The sequence below is a fragment of the Esox lucius genome, chromosome 2 (genome assembly GCF_011004845.1).
Source record: "Esox lucius isolate fEsoLuc1 chromosome 2, fEsoLuc1.pri, whole genome shotgun sequence".
Lineage (NCBI taxonomy): Eukaryota > Metazoa > Chordata > Actinopteri > Esociformes > Esocidae > Esox > Esox lucius.
Genome location: NC_047570.1, coordinates 15,585,357 through 15,611,072, shown reverse-complemented (window position 1 = coordinate 15,611,072; position 25,716 = coordinate 15,585,357). Strand labels below are relative to the sequence as shown.

Sequence of the window (25,716 nt, the reverse complement as noted above, 5' to 3'; positions counted from 1 at the left end):
TGTGAGTGTTCAAATAGGATACATCTTAACTGTCATAGCATGCTATTTTTATTGTAGGTGTTACACTGCTAGAATAATGTTAGTGGACTCCAGAGATCCGCTGTCCACTGTGTATTGTTTCTGCAGTGGAAACGCAATATTTAACGAATACTTGCATAACTTATTAGCAAATAATCATTGTTTGACCTAGAAATGTAAGAAAATCGTGTAGAGGTTTCTTTCACTAACGCTATTTGGTTCCTAACCTTCTGCAAAAAGATCCGTTAAAAAAAGCAATTCTTTGCAAACGACCCATCACTAGTGCGTACGGGTGTTGGGGTTAGTTTAACAGCCCACTCGAACCTTAACTGTGCAAAATGCGTCATCAATTTGTTGATGTCCGTAAAGCCCCACCCAGTCTGAGCACGTTTTTGTGCTCATTTATACCTGAGTATACGGTACCGGCAAACAGGCTTTTCAGCCCAGCCTTTGCCAAACTGCTTGCCAGTCTCCTCCACGAGAGAACCGATTCGGTTCACACTGCGCATTCTGAATTAAGAAAAGAAGGACCAGAAGAAGCAAGCATCCCCGTTCAGCGATATGAAGCCCACCGTCATGGCCGATGAAGGAGCTGAGATGATAGAGGAAACTGAGCACATGATAGAGAAGAATGGTGAAAAGGAACCAGAAAATGTATTACCAGCTGGAGATGCTAAAGAAATGCGAGCTGTAATACTGTCCGGTTTCGGGGGTCTCAACAAACTCCGGGTAACCAAGAAGGCGATGCCTGAGCCACAGGAGGGAGAAGTAAAGATTCGCGTCAAAGCATGGTACAAATTGTTGCATAATTAGCTTAAAAATTATGTATTTGATGCAAAGTTACCGGTAGAGCCCCGGATAAAAAAAACTAGAATGAAAGTAGGTTCGTCTTGACCTGTAGAATTTAGTTTGAAAAGGAGACGCGAGATGTCGCATTAATGAAGCGGTGTCACTGGTGGCAGATTAATAATTTGTTGCCCTGTAAAATTAATAGAAAAACTCCTGCAACAGTGGAATTGTTTTGGAATTGGCTTGATCAAATATAATTATATTTTTCGTATTCTTGACGTGTGATCTTTTTGTAGATGTAGGGCTTCTGATGTTGACTTTCACAGAGGAGGAAATGGTTTAATACTAGTGTTGAAATTATTTGTATTTTTACAACTGTTTATAACAAAGCTATACACCTGTGGAATTGGGATATATTCCAGTATTCTAGCCTAGGCCTAGATGGCAATGCTTTGTATTTGGATGATTCATTATTGCCCCAAACCTTTTTGATATTGTCCACAATAAATCTTTTTACCAGTCACAAACATACCCTTTCTTTTTCTTTAAAAGGGAGGGACTTTTACATATAATGTATGCTATCACAGATTGGTTATTTATTGTTCAGTGCAAGTGAATTACCATGGCCTTGGAAATGTAGCCCCTTTTGATGTTCTGGAATTCATGCATGATTTTCTGGATGCCAGACGGTGTTGTGAACTTGTAAATTTCTATGGAATTTATTTCTAAAAGAACTAGTTCACCATTGTAGTTCATTTTTATTAATGGTCACTACAAACATAATCTAATTACAGCTACCTATGGATGATAATTAATTGTGGTGACATGGTCATATGACATTTTTTGGTTGATTTCAGATAAGTTGTAAATGAGTGAATCAACCCTCTATAACTACAATTCTTTATCAAATGTCCATCACAATGTTCCCTTTTCGATCTCCTGAGTTGAAACAATAATATTCTGTGATTGTGAGGTTAATATAATAGGATATTTTCTGTGGCAGTGGCTTGAATTTCCTGGACCTTATGGTACGACAAGGGAATATTGACAATCCTCCAAAAACTCCACTTGTCCCTGGATTTGAATGTTCTGGAATAGTGGAGGCGATGGGAGAAGGCACAAAGGGATTTGAGGTTAGTGCATCCAGATTACAATTTTATAGATATCATGTCATGGATGAGTAGCACAATATTGTTGTCTTGGAGTTTTTACAGGTTGACAGGGATTTTTCTATCAATTTGATGTACCAGTTTGGAATGGTCTTTTGAACTGAGTAAAGTTTGGTTAAATTCAACTGACCTGCCAAATGTGCACTAACCATATTTTATATATTACCCTTTCTCTCCAGATAGGAGATCGTGTTATGGCTTTTGTGAATTACAATGCATGGGCAGAGGTGGTTTGCACACCATTGGATTATGTCTATAAGATGCCTGATGATATGACTTTTCCTGAGGCAGCAGCCTTCTCCATTAACTTCGTCGCTGCCTACATGATGTTGTTTGAGGTTGCGAATCTCAGAGAGGGGATGTCAGTTTTGGTCCACTCAGCAGGAGGGGGTGTGGTAAGTAAATTCCTCAGAGGAGGTGAAAGAAAACACTGCATTTCCTGAAAATTATGTCAGGGATGTTACTATAGATACCACCAGCTTTTAAGGGTAACAACCTGTGGCTATTATCAGACAGCTTAGATGCAGTTTTACATAATGCTATATGCATGACTGAAGATCAGCATAACAGAGGTTGGTGAGATGAGAAATAAACATCTAGCAATGTTGTGACTGTGGTGAGAGAGGGATATTTTACTGTCTAAGCAATGCCAGTTACTGTATATACCCACAGACTCTTTCTGACCACGGACTCTGTCAGAAATTGTCCAGTCATTCCCACTGAGCCTGGTTAGAATTGCCATATGGAGTTTCTAAGTTGTATGACTTTCTAAAATATACAGTTTAAATATACTAATGTAGAGTACTGATGCAACGTCAGGTGCATTGAGAGAACTCTAAATATTAGTATTTATGGTATTCCTCATATTGAAGGTCTTTTTTAACAAAATATATAATTATCAGGCTCCCTTAGCAGCAAAGTGATTAACCAGAAATAGATGTAATTATACTCTAGAGATGTACCTACCGACTGTTAATAAACAACCAGTTGCAGTTTGTCAACTTACAGTGGAATGTTAGCACATACCTGAAAGTCAGACTGATGCTCACAGTATGGTATGACTCTATTGTTTAATTCACACATGTATATAGAACATATGGACAAGAAAACATTTACTGCTCCTACCAAATGTGTTGAACGATTAGAGGAGCATCAGAATAATTAGCTTTCATTGATATTTTCAAAGATCAACTGATTGTAGCCAAAACTGTTATGTATGACCTGTGGAGATGTCACTGTCTGCATCGGTTCCATGTAATATTGCCTGTGTCTTTGAGAGTCAACATGTTTGGGTCTCTTGGATACAGCCTCCTTGACTGGGATTGCGTGGAATCTTTTCAGGGCCAAGCTGTGGCTCAGCTGTGTTCCACTATACCCAGCGTCACTGTGTTTGGCACTGCCTCATCCTTCAAACATGAAGCTATCAAGAACTCGGTGACCCATCTCTTTGACAGAAACGTTGATTATGTACAAGAAGTTAAAAAGTAAGATTATTATTTTTTTTGTTCTATACTAAGGATTTTTGAGATGAAGTAGTTCTATTTAAAACAAAGCTTCAGCCATAACTGTTCTGTAAAATATTTGTAAGACCAATTTGTTCATCTTATTTATAAGGTCTTATTCAATATGTAATTGCATCAAAAACATTATTTTTCTCAATTAGCTGGGATCAGATGGATTTACTCACACGCTTTGATGGTTAATATTTCACAATGTGATGTTTACAAATCACAATGTGATAATGTAGAACACAAGGCATGTAGAGCTTAGTGAGAAGGCAGATGTTATACCCAATACCTTATTTGGATGTGTATGGTTGCCGTCCCCATGGAAACACAGCTCGTCTCCGTCAGCAACGGTGGTGTGTAGGGTGGGGTGCTTAGAGACTCTCTAACGGCTGATCAACCAGCAACAGGCTGTCTGCTGGGGACGTGGACCAGCTGGGCCAATCAAGAGACAGCCCAAACACCTCATAAATACTCTACCCAATCAGATCACACTATGCGGTTGCATTGTCTGAGACCATTGAATATTACTATATGTTGAATATAATCTTTTGAGTATGTTTGGTTCATTTCTTGAGATTGCCAGCATGGGGCATCATAAATTCATACACTCAACTAGTCTTAATCCTGAGTTCCTTTCATATTTGTTGTTTCTTCTCAGTACTTGTTGACGAGGGGGAATGTCAACTTGCATATCCCAATGGTAGCAACTACAGCCATATCAGAGGGAGAGGCAGATTAATAAGCCTTTCATCTTTGTAGCCACACATTCCTCATAGGATCAAGAGCCAAGTAAAATTAAAGTTGCACCTTTTAAAATAGGCAAGATTGTGGGCATCACAAGACCGCCAAGCAGTTTAGCCAAGCAGGTGGTCAGGCCACCAAGCAGAAAGAGAAGCATTAAGACCCCTTGATCCAAACATGCCTTTCATTCTTTCTTTCACTGTGGTGCTTTTAGCCATTAAAAGAGTCATGCCATGAAACAGCGAACTTAATGATAAACATGTCTATGAATATAGGTTATTAAGTACTATATCACTTGAGCTGAAATGTTTAATCAAAACAAAGTGGTCATGTACTGATTTTTCCAGAGACTGGGGGGGGGTGATATAAATGTTATCATTGACAATAAATTTAAACTGTTTAAAAGTCTAGTTTATAACCAAAATTCATACAGTTTCCTGGCTGTGTCCAAGACACTAATTATCTGAGAAATTCAAGCCACATAGTCAGTGAGCATATCACTGACTGTGAGTGATGTGCTAAAAAATATGTTGATGACAAGGAAATATATACAAAAACTAATTGCTGCCTTTCTGACCTCCTGATAACAGATTGGCACCTAATGAATCTTGCAGCTGAGTCTGTCATGTAATTCAATCAAATGTATTTCAATCAATCATGTAACTGACCAAGATGTTGCTCGTTAATTGCATTAGTTTCTTTTTCCTGTGCTTGCTAGGATCTCTCCAGAGGGAGTGGACATTGTCCTGGACTGTCTATGTGGGGAGAACACTGGTAAAGGCCTTGGTCTGCTGAGACCTCTGGGAACATACATACTCTATGGTGAGTGTCCTGTCAGGATGCAGCTCATACATTTTCTGACACAGGTGTACAGTAATATCTGAGTTTGATCATCCTGTTACAGAATAACTTAAATGTTGTAGTGTTCTTATGTTTAAAAGGACTTAAGGAAGTAGAATATATTCACTTTAAGACTGTATTCAATTTAATATTACAGAAAATGTATAAACCCATGCTAAACTGTCAATTGACTATTATCCACATAGTAATTCAAATACTCTTTTATAGAGTACCTAAAATAGTTCCATTAAAATATTTCCACTGCCACTACCTCTGTTGTCAGTTGTCTTTTCTAAACTGTGCTTATCAGGTTTATTATTTGTATGGTCTTCTTTCCCTCACTGACTGTTTCAAGTACTAAGCTGTGTGTTTGTTTCAACAAATTTTCTCAAGATATATGCACTCTTTTTAAGTCACTCTAGATGAAGGTTCTGCTAAGTGACTAAACTTCCTGTCTGCTGATTATTTTTCTTCTCTAGTAAACCGTGTCAATTAAGATACTACATCGTTAAGCAGGGGAAGTTCTAGTCCGTTAGGTCCACTAAGTGAGATTTGGTTGGGTGCTCCCACCTCTAGGTATTGTAAAACAAATATTTTGCGCCTCTGTTAACAGCGTAGAGGAAAAGCTTAAGTTATGCTTTAAGGAAATATGCAGCTTTATAGCTTATTTCTTGTCATATTCATTTTGCTTTGGGATGGAGAGAACATATTTAATTAAGAGAGCAATTTTAAATTAAATTTCCAGCAATTTTACACATTTTCCCATCAGCTGAGAGAACTTTTCTTTTCTATATTCCTTGCAGGTATATGAATTTTGTTTTGGGAAAGGCAATTGCACTTATGACATAACTTTAGACATTTTAGTTTGACATCTGACGGAAAACTACCAGCGAAATAAATGAGGCAACGTGGAATGAAAGTACCAGTCTGTGTGACAGACATGGAGTTGTAACACTTGTGCAGATGAATCAATCGTCTTACTGAGTTGTCATGAGTAATACACTGACAGGGCATGTACGCCCGATTGAAAGGTGGCAAGCGCTCCCCCCCACCATCACCCCTATCCTCCCCCACCATCACCCTTATCCTCCCCCACCATCACCCCTATCCTCCCCCACCATCACCCCTATCTTCCCTTACCATCACCCCTATCCTCCCCCACCATCACCCCTATCCTCCCTCACCATCACCCCTATCCTCCCCCACCATCACCCCTATCCTCCCCCACCATCACCCCTATCCTCCCCCACCATCACCCCATCCTCCCCTACCATCACCCCTATCCTCCCCCACCATCACCCCTATCCTCCCCTACCATCACCCCATCCTCCCCCACCATCACCCCTATCCTCCCCCACAATCACCCCTATCCTCCCCCACCATCACCCCTATCCTCCCCCACCATCACCCCTATCCTCCCCCACCATCACCCCTATCTTCCCCCACCATCACCCCTATCCTCCCCCACCATCACCCCTATCCTCCCCCACCATCACCCCTATCCTCCCTCACCATCACCCCTATCCTCCCCCACCATCACCCCTATCCTCCCCCACCATCACCCCTATCCTCCCCCACCATCACCCCATCCTCCCCTACCATCACCCCATCCTCCCCCACCATCACCCCTATCCTCCCCTACCATCACCCCATCCTCCCCCACAATCACCCCTATCCTCCCCTACCATCACCCCTATCCTCCCCTACCATCACCCCTATCCTCCCCCACAATCACCCCTATCCTCCCCCACCATCACCCCTATCCTCCCCTACCATCACCCCTATCCTCCCCCACCATCACCCCTATCCAACCTCACATCTCGTTACTGTTCAGCCCAACTGTTAGCACTGCCAGCCTGTCTGTCTCTCTGTAAGCATGTGTCTCTTTCGTGTGTCTTTGTCTTTGTGTTTTCAGGCTCATCAAGCATGGTTACCGGGGAAACAAAGAGTTTCTTCAGCTTTGCCAAATCTGTGAGTCGGAGATGTTGAGTCTGTCACTGAGTTTAGTGAATGGGATAACCAGAAATATTTACTGATCAAGAATTACATAGAAATGAAACACAAAGTAGTTATTGGGTGATGGGGTTGTCTTCGGTTTGACTCCTCAGTGGTGGCAGGTGGAGAAGGTGAACCCTATTAAACTCTTTGAGGAGAACAAAGTCATCGCTGGATTCTCGCTGCTTAACCTCCTGTTCAAGCAGGGTAGGTGTGGACATGTGAAGACGGTGGTGGAGAAACTCTTCTCTCTCTACAACCAGAAGAAGATCAAACCTGTGGTGGACTCCCTGTGGGCACTGGAGGAGGTAAGAGACCAGCTAGTAGGGAAATATCGCATATCTGACTGTCAGATCTATTATTATATCACCACATTTCAGATTTATCCCCATGGTCACTAAGGAAACACAGATGGGTAGGAGGTGGTATAGAAATATCTTGGATGGAGTGTCATCTGTTGTTTGTCACTGTTCAGCAGTTAGTAGATATTGGTTCGGGCCCACAGATGGCGGGTGGGCCGTGGAGAACTGTTGCTTGTTTTGGAAGCTGCAGTTATGTGATGCTCACATACAAACCAACAACAATTCAAGTGTCCCATCAATCTCTTCTTATCAAGGGCATGTCTTTGGGTTTCTGCCTTTTTGTGTTTCTCCATTGGAGCACCTTGTCAACATAAAGACTTGTGGAATGTTTAACACTTTCTGCAACTTCTGTTTTGAGTGTGCTTGTGTATTTGCTAGTGGTTAAGAGACAGCACGGAGGATAACTGAGTCTACTGTCACAAAATCACCTTTAGAATATTGAAGGCTTTCGGGAGATTACTGTTCACTCCTACAAACAAACATATTCTGATTGGAAGGGACACAATACATATCATGATATAAAAAAAGAAATTAAGAGACCACTGCACCTTTTTCTTTTCTTTCCAGAAAAGTCGAAAAGGAAGGGTTTTGAGTGAGGAACAGAAGGGTTAAAATTAAGAGACTACTGCAAATTGAACGCTTCTGTTCCTCACTCAAAACCTTCCTTATCAACTTTTTTGGAAAGGAAAGAATAAGGTGCAGTGGTCTCTTAATTTTTTTGGGAGCTCTATATTATACATATCATTCTAATTGATCAAACCATGAATGTTGATTCCCTCTACATGGTTCAACTTCATGAAACAAACTATGTATGCTATTTTGGACTCCGCTACAGTTAGCTACATACAGTATAATTCATACGTATTTGCACAGTGACACAAGTTCTGTTGTTTGGGCTTTATACTGAAGAACATTGGATTTAAAATAAAAAATGAATAAAAGGTTGAAGTGCAGACTGCTTTAATGTGAGGGTATTTACATCCAACTCTGAACCATGTAGGTATTACAGTCCTTTTTATACACAGTCACTCTATTTAAGTAAATGGGCAACATTTTAAAGAACGGTGACAAGTGGCTGTTCAGCATTTTCTTCAGCAAGTGTGTGTGTCCTTGAATCATTAGTTCATACACAAAAGGGCTAACAAAAGGTCTAGACATGATTTTAGACCTAGAAACATCTACAGACCTAGAAATGAGTGGCCTCGCACTGCCGCCTGATCCTGCTCACTTACATTTCAAAGCTATATGGATATCAGTTTGGTTGGGCTGAATTGGGTTACGTTTAGAGACGGCTATTGTGTAACCGGGCCAATCAGCCAAATATAGCTGTGGTCTAGGTGATGACGAGTACTGAGTCAAACTGATTTTTCAGGAACGTTCAGCAATGTTAAACCTAATGATATGTCTTTTGTTAAAATTGTTTTCATTTGCTGTTTTTGTTATTTTAAATGTGTTCTTCGTAAGGTGCCTTTGATGCGTGTTTTTGACAAAGACAATAACTGATTTCAAGCATGTTAATCAGTTATACTAACTGATGTGCTTGTTTGATTGTGGTTGTTCGATGTACAGTAGGGTTTGTTGTTGTGAAATACGGTGCTTTGGTACTACGCCATGTTTGTTGTTGGTTTGATTGGTTGAAGGTCGATCCAATCACATTCGAGTTTATCTTTTCTCAACATCCATTGGAAATGCCCCATGCCCAAGCGGTTTGAATCCCAGCCTGACATGACTGATATCTGTGTAGTGTTTAAATGTAAGCTTGTGAGGAAAGGCAGTTGTGCAAGGGTAAGAAAGCAGAGATGGTTACCAAGAAAGTAAAGGAACCTGAAGGATAGTTTTGTGATCTGTAGCTTGGGTGAGGAGAGGTTTAAAGGAGGCTGACATGTTGGAACATAATGCTCAGTTCTAGTCATCATCCTTGCTTAAACAATCCTAGTGCTCTGTTTGGAAGCACATGGCTATGTCTTTTCCAAACTATGTCCGTCTTATTGCCTGTGTGGTTGCCAAGTTTCTTTATTCCACTGGCCTGAAGATGATTTTAAGGATATTTTCTGTCATAACAACATCCGTCATACACCACCAGTGTAACAACAGGCTTTGCTGTCATTGATATCACACTCTACTTTGTGTTCAACAGGCATCCTGACATGGCAGTATAATTGGATCCTCCACAGCCTCTTAATGTCTTTAGACTAATTACACAAAGCAATACATTTGTTTTACAAAGTAATTATTGAAAATGGTTTGGTAAACTAATAATTTAAGCAAGCCCACCATGGAAGCTCATGCATTCGTCTGATGGTTTTACTATTTACTCTTTTACCTAAACCAAGGCATAGTCTTGGACATAGGCCATGTTATTTTTCTGTGTCCTTCCTCTGCTTTGAAGACAGGCTTTGAAGCCACATACTTTAATTACTACATAACTATTCCTGAATGCACTGAGCATCGCAGAGGCATTTTTGTCCAATGCCCTGAGTCAAGTACATCCTGGGAACAATGAGGGGGGATTACAGGAATGCAATAGCCGAATGCATGGAGTGAGCATCTTCCAGCTATATCCTGCTTCTCCAGCTTATTCAATCCTCTACACAGGAAATGAACTCCCCTCCAGAAACACAGGTCTCTAATATGCTTTATTTGCTGCTGCTACCAAGTCAATGCTTTTGCAACTTGCCACATACAATTGTTTGTTGCCTCAGAATTGTCAGTGTTCTGACACCTGAGTGCATATCAGTTGTTTTGTTTACTGTTGTTGCCGAGCTCTCCCTGCCTGGCTGTTTCTCTCTGCTCCCTGATACCTTGATGTTGGCGGGAGGCAAGCAAGCTAGCCACCGGCTCTGTTCATTGATTTATTGTCCTCTCGGACCCACTTCAGCAGCTACCATATCTCCTTTCCAAATTCAGATTCAGAGTAGGGGTTGTCTCCTCACCAATCTTTCAGGCAGAAGGTCATTACTGACGCTGGCATTACTTATGAGTCTCCGCCACAGTAGACAGATATCCAGAGCCTGAGCAGTTTCACAAGTCTACCTTTTCCTGGAAACCTGTTTACAATTCTCATTAATGAAAATGTCATGGTTAAACTGCAGTGTTGTCACCTGTAGCTTTTGTAATACACTGAACCACAGTTTCCATGATTATATACATTCTCTGTATCCTGGCCTACATTGGAAAAGTCTTCCCAATAAAGCTTATTTTATGTTGCTACATGCTGCCCAATTGACTCTTTTACTGCAATTAGCTGAGCTAGGGCATGAACAAAGCTAGGTACCGTTTCCATAGGAACCATGGACCTGAGTTGATAAAGACTCCGCAGTGTGGTTAGGGACCTTTCTGAACATGAAGGTTGCAGTACAATGTCACATGGGACAATTATTCAATGTAGATGTATTTTTGTAATTTCAGTAGTATCCTCCCGTTATTCTGAAGTATAGAAAATAGTATGTAAGCAATTTTACAATAAAAAAAAATTACAGTTTAGAGCAGGACTTCCCGAACCTCTGCATGGCCTCCCAAGACATTTTAGTTTTAAGCCTAAACTGGCAGACCTGATTCAATGAAAGATTTTATGATTAGTTGAATCATGTATTGTAGTTTATGGTTAAACACAAATGTAAAATGTCAGAAAGATGTTTGGGAAACCCTGTCTTAGAGGTATTAGTACTGTAGATTTGTAGGCTCTATGTAATGCTAAAATATTCAGAGCATTAGTGCAGGATACATGGGGTCCAGAGAAAGGCAATATAAAGGGACTTAACTGTTAACAGTATCAACCAGAGAGCAATGATATAATACCATATGGGTTCTTATTATTATCAACTACTGATTCTACCACCTGGTCGGATAATTCCTGTTTATGCCAGTGATAAAAATGGTTGTTGTCATTTGCTCCATGTTTGCTCTGGCTTCTGCGCCTTTCTAGCAACACTACAATTAGGATTAATGGTCTGAAATCTTGGCCTTGGCTATACTTGTTGATTTAATTACCCCACACCTGGCAAACCTGGCATAATGTAAGACAGCATAATGAGAACAGCCCTCTCCTCTCACAGCAGGCAGTAGGCTGATTTCATCCAAACGGTAGAAGGAACTGAGCCCTGAGGAAAAAGTTGCTTCTATGTGATACATGGATATATTACTTCAATTTTTTATTAACATTAGATTACATTTAACTGTATTCTCATTGAACAGTATGGGTACAGTACAACGAAATGCAGTTAGCATCTAACCAGAAGTGCAAATAGAAGGAGGCAGGAAATGTACAAGTATTAAGTATAGTGTATGTTACAAATGGAATGTATAGATGTGCAATGAAGGCAAATACAGTGCAAATGGCAATTCTAAATGAGCAATGAAGACAAATAGGAGCGGGCAGAAAATGTACAAGTATTAGGTATATGTATGTACAAATGGGAATAAATAGTTGTCTGATGAGGCAAATGCAAGTACAAATGGCAATTCTGAGTGTGCAAGGTAGTCTGTGCCACTGAAATGCAAGGATAGCAGCAATAAGGTTCCTGAGGTAGACACGTAGTACAAGGGAGTAGTGCAACAAGATCCTTGAGAGACAGTACTAAGTGGGGGGCGGGTGGTTATGGTTAGTGATGGGTCACAGAGTTCAGTGGGGTTACAGTAGATGGGAAGAAGCTGTTCCTGAGCCTGCTTGTGCGAGAACAGAGAGACCCGTACCACCTGCCTGATGGTAGGAGGGCAAACAGTTTGTGGCATAGATGTGAAGGGTCCCTGATGAATGTGAAGGGTCCGCTTGCGCTGGAGGTCTACAATGGCTGCGAGCTGGACACCAGTGATGTGCTGGGCTGTTTTCACCACCTGTTGTAGGGCCTTTCGATCGGCCATGGAGCACTATGGCACAGTTTGTCAAAATGCTCATGATTGTGCAGCGGTAGAAATTCACAAGGATCTGGGAAGACAAGCAGCCTCCTAAAAAAGCACAAGCGATTCTGTGCCTATTTGAACAGGGTTGAGGGTCCAGGAGAGGTCCTCTGAGATGTGGACACCCAGAAATGTGGAATTTGAAGCTGGACACACGCTCCACCTCAGTACCATTGATGAGAACTGGGGCGTGACTGCAGCCTTTTGACTTCCTGTAGTCCACAATGAGCTCCTTGTTTTTCTTTGCATTGTGGGCCAGGTTGTTGTCAGCGTACCATACTGCCAGGCACTTGACCTCCTCCATTTAGGCTGACTCGTCATTATCACTGATCAGGCCTACCACCATTGTGACCTCTGCGAACATGATGATGGTGTTGGAACTGTGTACAGGAACGCAGTCATGGGTGAAGAGGGAGTAGAGGAGGGGGCTCAGCATGCAGCCTTGTGGAACACCAGTGTTCAGGATCAGGATGGAGGAGGTGAAGTTGTTTAACCTGACAGATTGGGGTCTGTTTGTTAGGAAGTCCGAAGTCCAGTTGCAGAGAGAAGGGCTAATCCCCCAGTCCAGGTGTTTGTTTCTCAGCCTAGAGGGGATGACGGTGTTGAATGCTGAGCTAAAGTTTATGAATAGCATTATCACATAGGTGTTGGTTTTGTCCAGGTGAGTGTAAAGCTGTGGAGATGGCTTCTTCTGTTGACCAGTTCGATCGCTAGGCAAACTGGTAGGAATCCAGTGTGGGGGGAGGCAGGACTTAAGGTGGGCCAGGTCAAAGTCATTCAGGCTAGACGCAGTTGACTGCTTTGGCACTGGTACAATGGTTGCGGCCTTGATGCACGTTGGGACATCTGCCTTAGCCAGTGACAGGTTGAAAATGTCAGTAAAGACCTCTTTACCCAGCACATGGTCTGAGCACACGCCCAGGGACGCCATCAGGACCAGCAGCCTTGCGTGCATTCACCCTGCTCAGTGCAGATGACACTTCTATGGTGGATAGTCTGAGTGGTGGTTGTCTGGGGGGAGTTCAGCTTTACTGGCTGGCTCTTTGTTGTCCCTGTCAAAGCAGGCATGGAACCTATTTAACTCGTTGGTGAAGGAGACGCTGATGGCCGTGGGTGTGGGGTTCTTTGGCCGGGAGTCTGTGATGACTTGGATGCCCAGCCACATGCGTCAGTTTTCGGTGTTGTTGTTGAAGTGCTCCTCAATCTGCAGTTTGTGATCTTTTTTTGCCATCTTGATGGCCCTTTTCAGCTTGGCCCTGGATTAGCTATAGGCCTCCTCATTGCTGGATCTGAAAGCAGCGTTGCATGCCTTTAACAGTTGTCGGACCTCTGTGTTCATCCCCAGCATCTGATTGGGGAAGGTCTTTATTAGTTTAAGAGTGGTGACATTGTTGGTGCAGATGTTGATGTAATCCAAATGGAGGAAGCATATGTTTCAATATCCATATTGGAGTCAAGAGTGCCTTGAGTGGAGAACAAACTCCAGTCTCTGTTGAAACTGGTGCTTTAGCAGTGAGTCTGACTCCTCTGGCCACACTTTGACTGTCTTCACTGATGGTTTCACACGTTTAGTGAGGGGTAAATACTTGGGGAGTAGGAACAGTGAAAGGTGATCAGACTGTCCCATGTGGGGGAGGGGAATGGCTTTGTAAGCCTCCAGAATGTTTGTATATTCATGATCTAGTGTATTGTCTCCTCTGGTGGGGCAGGAGACATTTTGGTGGAATTTGGGAAAAACTTTGTTCAGATTTGAATGGTTCAAATCCCCTCCAACCACAAAGACACCATCCGGGTGTTCCGTCTGCTGTTTGCTATGGCAGCCTGCAGTTATTTCATTGCTAGTTTAGCATTAGCATATGGGGCTATGTAGACTGCAATAACAACAATAGATGTGAACTCCCGAGGCAAGTAAATAGGCCTGCACCTAATCATCATGCACTCCAGATTGGTTGAGCACTGACTCCCACTTAAGTTAGCCTGTAAACATCATACCCTTCCAGCTCAATTACCTTGTGGGGTATATTGCTGTTAAGCCATGTTTCAGAGAACATCATAACGCTGCAATCTATAATACATTTTTGTGAGATGATTCTCTGAACATGTGACATGTAGACTTTAATATTAATTTTCAGTTTGTAATACTATCAATTTGTAAAGATGAATTGAAATATAATAAATGCAACTATGAAGGGGTGGATAGTTGGCTGTCCCAGTTATTCTTTCACCCCAATTTTCTAGGATATATTTTAATCACATTAAACCCATAATCATTTACATAGGAAGCTGTTTTCTTTCTTTTTGATCACATTTTATCATAAGCAACATGAACATTTGCTTTCAAAAATGGCAAAAAACAATTCAGCAATCTTTAAAAAAATAATCTTCTCCCGTGTGTAACACCAATGTGGGGGTTATGGCAGGGGAAAGGATGTTGCTGGAGCCTAATACAGGGAGCAGAATAATGACATGCAAACCTGAAGAGCTTTATTTTTCGCATTAAACTAGAGGGGATTGGCCCATGGATTAGGCTCAATTTCTATGGCTTCTGGGGCTTTTTTTAAGGGGTATAAGTTCCTTTGGAGTGTTTGCACTGATTAAAGTTGGATGTGAACCAGCACTGAGTTCACAAAAATTGGCTGAAAGAAACCTAGTGGGAAAACCCCCTTACTAGCAAACTATAGCACAGCAGTGTTGCCAACTCTAATGAAAACCTGCTTTTGTTGTCGTGTGACAATGATCTGAAAAGAACATGGCCATACTGGGCACCATAAATGGATTAAAGTGAATGTTTGCAGGTCTTGGAAAAGAGCGTCCAGTTTAATCTTCTTGTCAGTATTTTCTTTTCAGATGTTATGTTCCTCTCTGCCTCACGTCAGACCATATTTTTATTATTTCGTGGAAGAACATGATTTTATTGCTTTGGTTACCTCTCTTGCTCTCAAGCAATTTCCTGTGATACAAACATTTCTGCCTGGGCATGATATGATTTGACACTCCATGTAACCATTATTTTATGTTCTTCTAATTTGGAAGGTTGTCGATATTCGATGTTGAGAGTAGCTGCCCCACATAATAGATCTAGCTTGTGTGTGGAGGTTGGAAGCTGTATCCTTTTCCTGCTGTGGGAGGATGATCTTTTCATTAACGAGCTGCTCACATTCATCTGAAAGGACCGCTCTCTGCTATATGTTCAGATTACAGCTGTATATTAAATAATGTCAAGTCATTAATCAAGTCTGACGATGTATCTTAGGAAAGGACAATCTGATTCTTACTGGTAAAAGACATCACACTACTAACTCTAGTCTAGTCATAGAAAGGAATTCCAATATATAACTGATCTAAATCACATGAATACCCACTATACCAGTGGTTCCCAACTCCGGTCCTCGAGTACCACCAGCAGCACACATTTTTGTTGTAGCCCTGGACAAGCACACCCAATTCAACTCAGTGAGAGCCTGATAATTAGTTGACAAGTATAATCAGCTATGCTTGGCTGGGGCTACAATGAATATGTGTACTGTTGGGGGTACTTGAGGACTGTAGTTGGGAACCACTGCACTATACAGACAGAGCAGTTTGTGTAAGCGGAAGCTTTTTCAAATATTTAGTTCAGTCGGTTCTGTGTCATCCTTTCTGAAGTTCTTTTGTGGTTTGAACCCATGTCACTGTGAATTGAGTTAGGTAATTATTAGTATTTGTGGGAGGACTGATAGTGTATCATTGTAGATCTCTTAGTGTTGGTGTTGTCTTGATAGGTTGAACCAGTGTTTTAGTGAAAACAGAAACCAAGGAGTGGGACAGCTGTTTGTTCATTAGCTCCCCTCAGATGTGAGTTTGTCCTGGGGAGCCTGTGCTGTTGTGAATGAGGTTGGCACAACATACAGTGTATTCTTTGAAACCAAAGTGCATGAAGTACCTCATTAGAGAGAAGTAGAGTGGCAGGCCATGGGCAAAGACTCCCATTGCTTCTGTGCGTGGGATGATAATTCAGGGGGCATTGGTTAGTGTAAATGCTGACCCTGCAAAACAATTTTGTCTGACTGGCCAGGATGGTGGGTGGGTCTCTGCGATGGAATGAGGGGTAGTTGCATGGATACCATACTGCATTGTTTGGGAAGGACTTGGCTGTAAGCCAGAGTGGCTTGGACAATTCGAGGTACAATTAGAGTGAATTGGGATCTAGACAAGGAGTACAGTTGGGGCATCCACAGATGAAGCAAGGTGGAGCCTGATTGCTGGTTTACAGACATGTGACCGCATAAAAAATTACCCCCTGCGACTCTCCAACCAGACACAATGCAAGATTGGTGTGCATTTTCCATCATTGTTAACAGCACAATAACAGTCCCTGACCTATTTCTGCTTGTATTACACTACTTCGTTTAAAATCAAGAATGTTCTGGAAACAATGGGACCAGACAAAGAGTTGAATTATGTTCGTGTGTACTGTGTTAATGACGTGCTACGATGAATCCACAATTGAAATGTGTGAAGGATTGCATTTTTCTAATGTAGTGTTTGACTTAGATCTCATTAAAGGCTGGTTTTGTAGAAATGGATTCAGCCTAGTCTATGACAAAAGAATCAAGTTCAATAGAAAACTCCATTGAGCTTGTTGTTTTAGTCGTAGACTAGGCTTAATCTATGTCTGTGTAACTGGCCCTAAATGTACTAGATGGGATGGTACTCATATTATCCTTTTCCAAACCTTCTACCTCCCATCACACCAACACAGTTATTGAGGGGCTTTATAGTATGCATAATGTACATAACCTCAAAATGCATTAACTTTGAAAACAGCTTTGAACACACAGGAGCACTCCCTGCAGGTTCCTGGTGCTTAGTCTGGATTAAGTTGTTCTGGTTTTTTCTTCAGTATGGGCAGTCCACCCCTTGAAGTCCATGACAAGACTCAATGTATTATGTGTGCCTGGTTTATCAAGGAAACCTGAAGATTAGCAGATGTTGAAGGAGATGAGGTTTGGGATGGATTAACATTTGTGGCAGTGAAGTAACTTAGACTTCCAAACCAACCCAACTTTGTCCCAAGAAACGGAGGGACCCAGTAAATCACAGTAAACAGATGAGGATTTTGGTTTGATCACTGCTATATCCTGAAATACATTCTGACAGCACACTGGATTTGCTGAATGAAATATTTGTAATTAAACCAGGAAAAAAATAACTTTAGATCACGTTTGTGGTCTTTTAAGGTGAATGAAAAGAAACATATTTCTTTCGATTTCAAACATTGGACTTACTCAAATCTAGTAACTCTTACTGGAAGTTTAGGATAAATAACATGTATATTAGATTTTATATCACAAACCAACACCCATTAGGTTAGTGTAAGCTGGCACTCCAAAAATGCCAGTCTCCAGTACGAGCCACTGTTGCTTAGGTTCCTGGTCATTTAAAACTCTATTTCAATAAGCCACTTCACAATGGAATATTCTGTGCTGCTAGAGTTAGCAGGCATTAGCTTTAAGGTGATGGAGAGATGTGACTTGTGTTTTCCATTGCAGAATTCATCTTGTTGAATTACAGCACCAAATTGCCTGCATCTGCCTGTATTTGCTTGCAGGATTGATTTGTGATACAAGATTGATTTGTGATTTTTTCAAATTTTGTGGGTTTCCTGCAATCCAAACCCTACTGCCGTTAGAAATGACCCTAAGATGATTAAATGAAATTATAGATGTCCATCCAACCCTCAGGGAAAAGGAGCAATACATAATCAGGGAAAACACAACATGTGCTCTGTTGATTTTGGAATCATTTTAGATTTTAATATATTTTCTTATATCATTGTATCATATTAATTTTGCTAAATATTGTTACTTAAATGTTTTCTATTACATGGATATGACAAATGTATTGTCCAGAAAAAATTGGGAAGATATATTTAGTACTTTTCTCACAATTCATTATATTGTTGTCCACAGCTGACATTTCCTGTAGTGAGTATATTTATACTGTGGCAATCACACTGAGCAGACAATCACTAACATGCATTAGGGGCTGACCGATCTGACACATGGAAAATACAAAGAGTGAAGCAGCATTTTTATAAACAACTAAACAGGGAGACAGAATTGGGGCATTCACATGACAATACAAAAAATCAAGGACTTAAAAAATTATTGTATGTGGATATATACAGAACCAGTTAATAATTTGGATACATCTACATTTAGTTCTTTATTACTAGCAGTTTCCACATTGTGTAATAATATTGAAGATGTCAAAACTATGAAAGAATACTAATGGGACTATGTCATAAACCCAAAAATTATTCAACTAATATAAAATCCATTAATATTTTTGATTCTTCAAATTAGCCACCCTTTGCCTTGATGACAGCTATGCACACTATTGGCGTTCTTTCAATCAGCTTCATGAAGTAGTCACCTGGAATGGATTTTGATTAATTTTGTTAATTTGTTGAATTTCTTTCCTTCTTAATGCACTTGTGCCAATCACTTGTGTGGTGACAAGGTAGAATTGGTATACAGAAGACCATCAATATGCCACTACTGTATTCCATATTATGGTTAGGACAGTTCAAATAAGCCAAAAGAAATGACATTCCATCATTACTTTAAGACATGAGGGTCAGTCAATCTGGAAAATGTTAACAACTCTGAAAGTTTCTTTTGTCCAACCAAAGTTACTGGCAAAAACGGCCTTGGTCAGGGAAGTGACTAAGAACCCAATGGCCAATCTAAGTGTGCTTGGACTGGAGAACTGGCCCTAAGGACCACCATCTCTGCAGCTCTCCATCAATTAGGCCTTTTTGGTAGTGGCTAAACAGAAGCCACTCCTGAGGAAAAGGTATATGACATGTCGCCTGCTGTTTGCCATCACTTGAAGAGAGCATGAGGGCAACGAATCTCTGGTCTGATGAGACCAAAATCACAAGGAATGCCTTAATGAAAAGCAATGCCCATCACTATTTGCTATTAGCACTAGATTGTTTTGCCTAAACTACAGGGGAGGATGTTTATGTTCGTTCTTAAATGCTGCCAAACGTTTATATTCTTTCCTAAATTCAATGCTGCCTGTTTCAACCCCTGCTTTCTGCTAGAGAGATTACCATATTCTATCAAAAATGCTTAACTAATTTCCGAAGGAGTAATGTTTTAATTAATAATGTTGGAAAAAAACATTCAGGAGACCTAAGCATTTCTAAAGAAAAAACCCTGGATGAACGTCCTGGCTGTTAACTAGATGTTGGATCTGGTTACTGAATGGAGGGTGATACAGTGGCCTGAATATTAAAACAATGAACTTCCGCTTAGGTCATCTGCCTAGTGTTCTAGTCAGATGTTATTTAAACTCTGCAAATTCTAAATGAGAGCTTGTAGTGACACTGATTGTGTGGTTGCTGGCATATATAATTAGGGATTTTATAGAAGATGAGGCTAAATGCACTTTTGAAGTAAAGAAATACAAGCCTTTCTCACTGTTATTGCAATGTGTTTTCCTCTCTGCACATATTTTACGCTCCATCACATTCTGTCAAAAAAAGAATTAATGGACATACTGTGTCACCACTGCCACCTAATGTGCAGTGCCTAAATGTGCACACACTGTATTTGGAGTTTAAAGTATGAAAGTGTATTCATCACATTGACAGGAAAAAACAGAAAAACAGTACCGTGAAATGAAAGCTTACTTTTACTTTCCCAGCAGTGCAGAAATTAAAGTCAGAGTTAGCAAGCAAGCAAGTTTATTTATATAGCACAGTTCATACACTGAAGCAATTCAATGTGCTTTACAAAGAACAATATATGAAAACAATAACATAAAAACAAATACTCAAATGAAAACATCAAAGCAAATGAATACATCATAATAATACAAAAATACAATAAGAAAACATATAAAGTTTAAAAGTGGGAAGCTATAAGGCTAAACAGTGTGGTTAAGTGCTCAGTCATGGGCACATGAGAAGAGAAGTGTTTTTAACCTGGATTTAAAAATCTGTTTGGGGCACGTCTAAGATCACGTCTAAGTTACAAAAACACAAGAAATAAAAAATCAGAAACACGAGAATTCTAAACATGTCATTGACAGTATCATATTCAGTCCAGGAGTACTGGATTGGTTGAGGTAGGTATACATAGAAAAGTGACTAATGATTTCTAATGCCATTTGTTATATATACAGTGCTGTGCAAAAGTCTTAGGAACATGAATGTTGAACTAAGGCAATTTATTTGGGTGGTAAGTGTTTTACTTAATATAAATATACAGCTCCGGAAAAAATTAAGAGACCACTGCACCTTTTTCATTGCTTTTCTCAAAAAGTCTTGAGTGAGTAACAGAAGTGTTAAAATTAAGAGACCACTGCAAATTGAACACTTCTGTTACTCACTCAAGTTTTTCCTTTTCAACTTTTTTGGAAAGGAAAGAAAAAGGTGCAGTGGACTCTTAATTTTTTTCCAGAGCTATATACATGAATATATAATTACTTTAGTTCAACTTTGAGGTGCCTAAGACTTTTGCATAGTACTGTATGCATGGTAAATGGATAAATTAATACATGTGAATGGTGTTGTAAATCATAACAATCATAATAATTGCATTAAATCCTTCGCTACTTAACTTTTGCTTGAATTTCAGCCATGAATCTCTTTTGAATACGTGTCAATATTTGCCCATTCTTCCTTGCATAATTGTTCAAGCTCAGTCTAATTGCATAGTGACCACCTAAGGACTACACTCTTCAAGCCATTCCAATGATTTTCAATGGAATCTAGGTCAGAGCTCTGACCAGGCCACTCAAGGACTTTCATCTTCTTGATCCACTCTTCATTCACTGTTTGGTTGTTTTGGCGTTGTGCTTTTGGTCATTGTCATATTAAAATGTGATCTTACCATTTTTTACTTCCTGGCAGAGGGCTGTAGGTTCTAATCAAGAATCGGTCTGTATTTTGCAATGTCGAAGTGCTCCTGTCTCTGCTCTAGAGAAACACCCCCACAACATGATCCAGCCACCACTGTGCTTTACTATAGGCATGGTGATCTTTAGGTGGAAAGATGTATTGGTTTTTCACAAGACAGTAGAGAAGCTTTCATAGCTTTCATATTACAGTGTTTGGTGTGATTGTTAATTGTGCTTGTTCCCTAGGTAAAAGAAGCAATGCAGAGGATCCACGACCGAGTTAACATAGGAAAACTAATCCTGGATGTGGAGAAATCTCCCACTCCATTGGTAAATGCACTGTCCTGACCTTTTTCTCAACAAAAACAAAATATTACCTGATATTTTAAAATTGTGCATAAAATTGTGCCTAAAATTGTGCATACATTTAACAGGTTTTAAAAAAACTTTGGGGAAAAAGGAGTTAATTGAATAGCATTATGACTCTACTACATATGACTGTTGATCAGTGTGCAATCTAATTCATCCAAATGAAAAAGTGCCCAGGACTGATGTTCCTAGGTAAGACTATTTATTAAGAAGATTAATGGGAGACCCTTCCACTACAAATAACACCAACCAAAAACTGCAGTTTGTTCCCATGTATATTGTTTTCACAAGAGGAATAATAGATCCCGTATCAGAAATCGAAAGCTGCTACATGAATGGGAGACATTACTGACACAACAACCTATAGGTTAGCTGGGTAGTTAACTCTAACCCACATACAGCCCCAGTTGATCAGATTCATGGGAGGGGGCAGCTGCTTAATAGAAAACTCATGTTACAACATTAACTAACTAACTATTATAACTTTTTGTGCTACATCCCTTACTGCTTACATTTTGTAAGCCACATCCCTAACCCTATTCTCTTTGTTTCATAAAAAGTTTGAAATGCAAGCTCTATCCTTCATGACTGTCAAACTTATGAAATGCTGCTCATTGTTTCAGAAAACACATTAGCTTAATTTAAAAGGTTACAATGTAACCTCCTCATCAAAGTATGCTTGCCCTGACTTTTTAATAATTGCAAAGGAGAGTGCAGAGATTAATTTGATAATCCATTTATTTCTGTAGAGTGCATTCAGAAAGTATTCAAATCCCTTCACTTTTTCCACATTTTGTTACATTACAGACCAATTCTAAAATGGATTAAATTGACCAATCTACACACAATACCCCATAATGACCAAGCAATGTCCTTGAGTGGCCCAGCCAGAGCCCGGACATGAGCCTGATCAAACCTCTCTGGAGAGCCCTGAAAAATGGCTGTGCAGCGAAGTTCGCCATCCAACCTGACAGAGCTTGAGAGGATCTGTGGAGAAGAATGAGAGAGACTCCCCAAATCCAGGTGTGCCAAGCTTGTAGTGTCGTATCCAAGAAGACTCAAGAGTTTAATCTCTGCTGAAGGTGCTTCGACAAATTCTGAGTGAAGGGCTCTTCATTCTCATGTGAATGTGATTTTTATTTTTTTATTCTTTAATACGTTTGCAAAAAAACTGTTTTTGCTTTGTCATCATTGGGTATTGTTGAATGATAAGGGAAATTGATTATATCCATTTAAGTATTAGGTTATCTGAATTAGGGGTCTGAATACTTTTCAAATGTGATGTATATCAGCTTTCTTGTGCTCAGATGGGAGAGGTGAAAATATTTGAGTTGTCACAGCTTGTTTTCAGGTTATCAATCCAACCATCCTTAAAATAAAGTAACATTTTCTTACCAAGCTAAAGTTGTGTTAGATAATACTGCTTGGTTTTAGAAAAGATTCCTTGAATATCATGTATTTTATCTTATTCCAATGACAGATTATTCCATTTATTTCAAGCCAATATCTCAAATATAGTTACATTTTCTTATTTTTTAAATAAATGTTTTGCAGTGTGTCCTGCTGGTTAGAGATAAATCACAACAAGGCACAATTAAATCTATTTCAGTTACATTTTGTAAAGTCCAATTTTAATGTGAATACTTTACACAAAGTACTGTATTTGGAGAGATGACTGTGCTCTGTCACTTTTGTGTTCTGTGTAGATGGCCAATGACAGCACAGAGACCAGTGAGGCTGGTGAGGAAGAGGAAGAACACGAAGGGGATAATGACAACAAGGAGCGCATGCCCTTCATCCAATAGGCCAAGGCACTGCATCACAACTAGCCTGATCACCTCAAAGAAAGGAAGTGGGGGAGGGGCAGAGAGTAATCAACTCCCTGACCAGATCTACGCATCATGAACTCAAACCGTTGTATAGTATGTTAGTTTATGTCTGTCTGTCTGTGTGTGTGTGTGGGGGGGGGGGGGGGAGGGTGTGTGTGTTTGTGTGTGTTTGGGTCTGTTGGTTTTTTGTCTTCTTGTGTTGAAAAATGTATGAAATACATATGAAACTCATAAAACACTGGTTGTCAAATTTGCCAATCAACTTAAGTGCCATTCACAACAAAGTATTATGATGAGTATTTTGTCGCTGACCAAATTATTTTAAGAGTTGCTAAGACCTATCTGCAGCCTTGTTGTCGTTCATTGTGTCCTGTGGCAACCCTAACAAGGGATACAAGTAGGAACAGATTGAATAAGATATTAAATGATTGAGTCATTGATTAAGTTGCTTTTAGGAAAAATGTAGTTTCAGTGTGAAAGAGAACAGCGCATGAGAGTGAGAGTGTCAGCTACAGAAGTGATATCGACCGAGCTTTTACCTGTGTCTTGCAAATAGAAAGAAGAGGGACAAAATATATGTGTGAGAGGAAACATCTCCACAAAAAGATCTTCCCCTTTCACTAACCTCTATTATGATAACTCAGAAGTGAAATTAATTTTGGTTGCTTCGTGAGCACCAATGACTCTGATTACCCTCTTACCAGTGAATACACAGCCAACCCAGAGCAGATCGGCCCAGGCTTTTTCCTTTTATCTTCTGCAATGAGTCTATCAAAGTCACTCTCTGAGATAATTTCTCTCATCCCTCAGGTTATAGTCAGTGTGTGAGCTAGGAGAAGATGTTAGAATATGTCACTGTAAATGACTGCTAACATGTTTACTGACACATTAGGGATCCAACTTTTGCAGTATTGTTATGTGATCACCAGTGCCTTTGAGCAAAAAGTCTGCAGCAGTCTTGTACTAAATGTCAGTATTGGAATTGTAACCATTCCAAAAACACTGTATTCTATAGGCAGCATGCTTAGTTTGTTTCCCAACTAGTGAAAATGAGAAAAAGTATCTGCTCCTCCATAGTCTACATTTCAGACAATCACTACAGAGAAAAGGTGTTGTGTTCAGGTAATAATGATTAACCTGTTACTAAACAGAAATCTGTTTCTGTTTAGTCTTTGTTCTTAATGCATGTGTGGAAGACGTTACATTCTGTTTACCTGCTGGTGCCTGTGCATAGTGTGCAATGCCTCACAGAAAGTGTCTCAGAGAGGGAGGAATAAAATCCTCATTCACTTGAATGGAAGTACCCCACTACTGCTGTTAATGGGATATTGTAGGACTGAATTTATTCTTAGCAAATGTTAACATCTCATGTGAGATGGATTATGACAACTGTATTGTGCTACTAGTATTATCAGTATGGCAAGTGTGAAATATTTTATCATTAAAAAAAAATGTAACTACCATTGTTGAGCGTTAGTGGGATTCAAAGTCGGGTAATTGCATCAGAGTTGCAAGAATTCTACAAATATTTTTAAGAAAATGGGATTGATTTGCAGAAAATAATATATAGCTGGGGTCAAATGTACATAGTCATCCTTCCACAATTGCATTTCTTTTGAATGTTATACCTCCTTTTCCACATACTTTTACTTTTGTTGCATCATCCAGACAGTATTTCTAGTCAGTGTTATGTTCCTGAGCTCCTTTGACTGGCTGTACATGTATATCTTGGAGTGGCCGTAACACACATACATTAAATATTTCATAATATAATATTTTTATAATATAAAATAATCATAGAATGTCTTTTCTGAAAGCAGCTGAGGATTGAGCTTTCACATCCGATCACAATGTCACCCATTCTCAAGGTGAAGGTAAGAGAACTGTGGTCAGAGATTACAATGTTGTGGAATTTTACATAATTGGTAAAAGGAAGTAATTTGGCATCATCCAGGAAACACTCAATTTAGGTATAAAAGTTGTAAACCCTAGAGAGGAAGGTTACTCCCTGCCATTGGAGTTAGTAATTATTCATAAATCAAACAGATGACTGTTCTTGATGTACAGTAGGGAGAACAAGTATTTGATACACTGCCGATTTTGCAGGTTTTCCTACTTACAAAGCATGTAAAAGTCTGTAATTTTTATCATAGGTACACTTCAACTGTGAGAGACAGAATCAAAAAAATCACATTGCATTTTATTGCATGATGTAAGTATTTGATCACCTACCAACCAGTAAGAATTCCGTCTCTCACAGACCTGTTAGTTTTTCTTTAAGAAACCCTCCTGTTCTCCACTCATT

General features: G+C 39.9%; 1 protein-coding gene across 1 annotated transcript; it reads left to right on the top strand.

Moving 5' to 3' along the window:
- The first annotated feature begins 454 nt into the window (after positions 1 to 454).
- On the top strand, positions 455 to 24,874 carry vat1l (vesicle amine transport 1-like). The gene is made up of 9 exons (XM_013138002.3): positions 455 to 809; positions 1,811 to 1,940; positions 2,156 to 2,371; positions 3,318 to 3,460; positions 4,944 to 5,047; positions 6,981 to 7,036; positions 7,174 to 7,368; positions 21,460 to 21,543; positions 23,289 to 24,874. The coding sequence occupies exons 1-9, from the start codon at positions 580 to 582 to the stop codon at positions 23,385 to 23,387; spliced, it is 1,257 nt and encodes a 418-aa protein (XP_012993456.1). The 5' UTR covers positions 455 to 579; the 3' UTR covers positions 23,388 to 24,874.
- Positions 24,875 to 25,716: the final 842 nt, after the last annotated feature.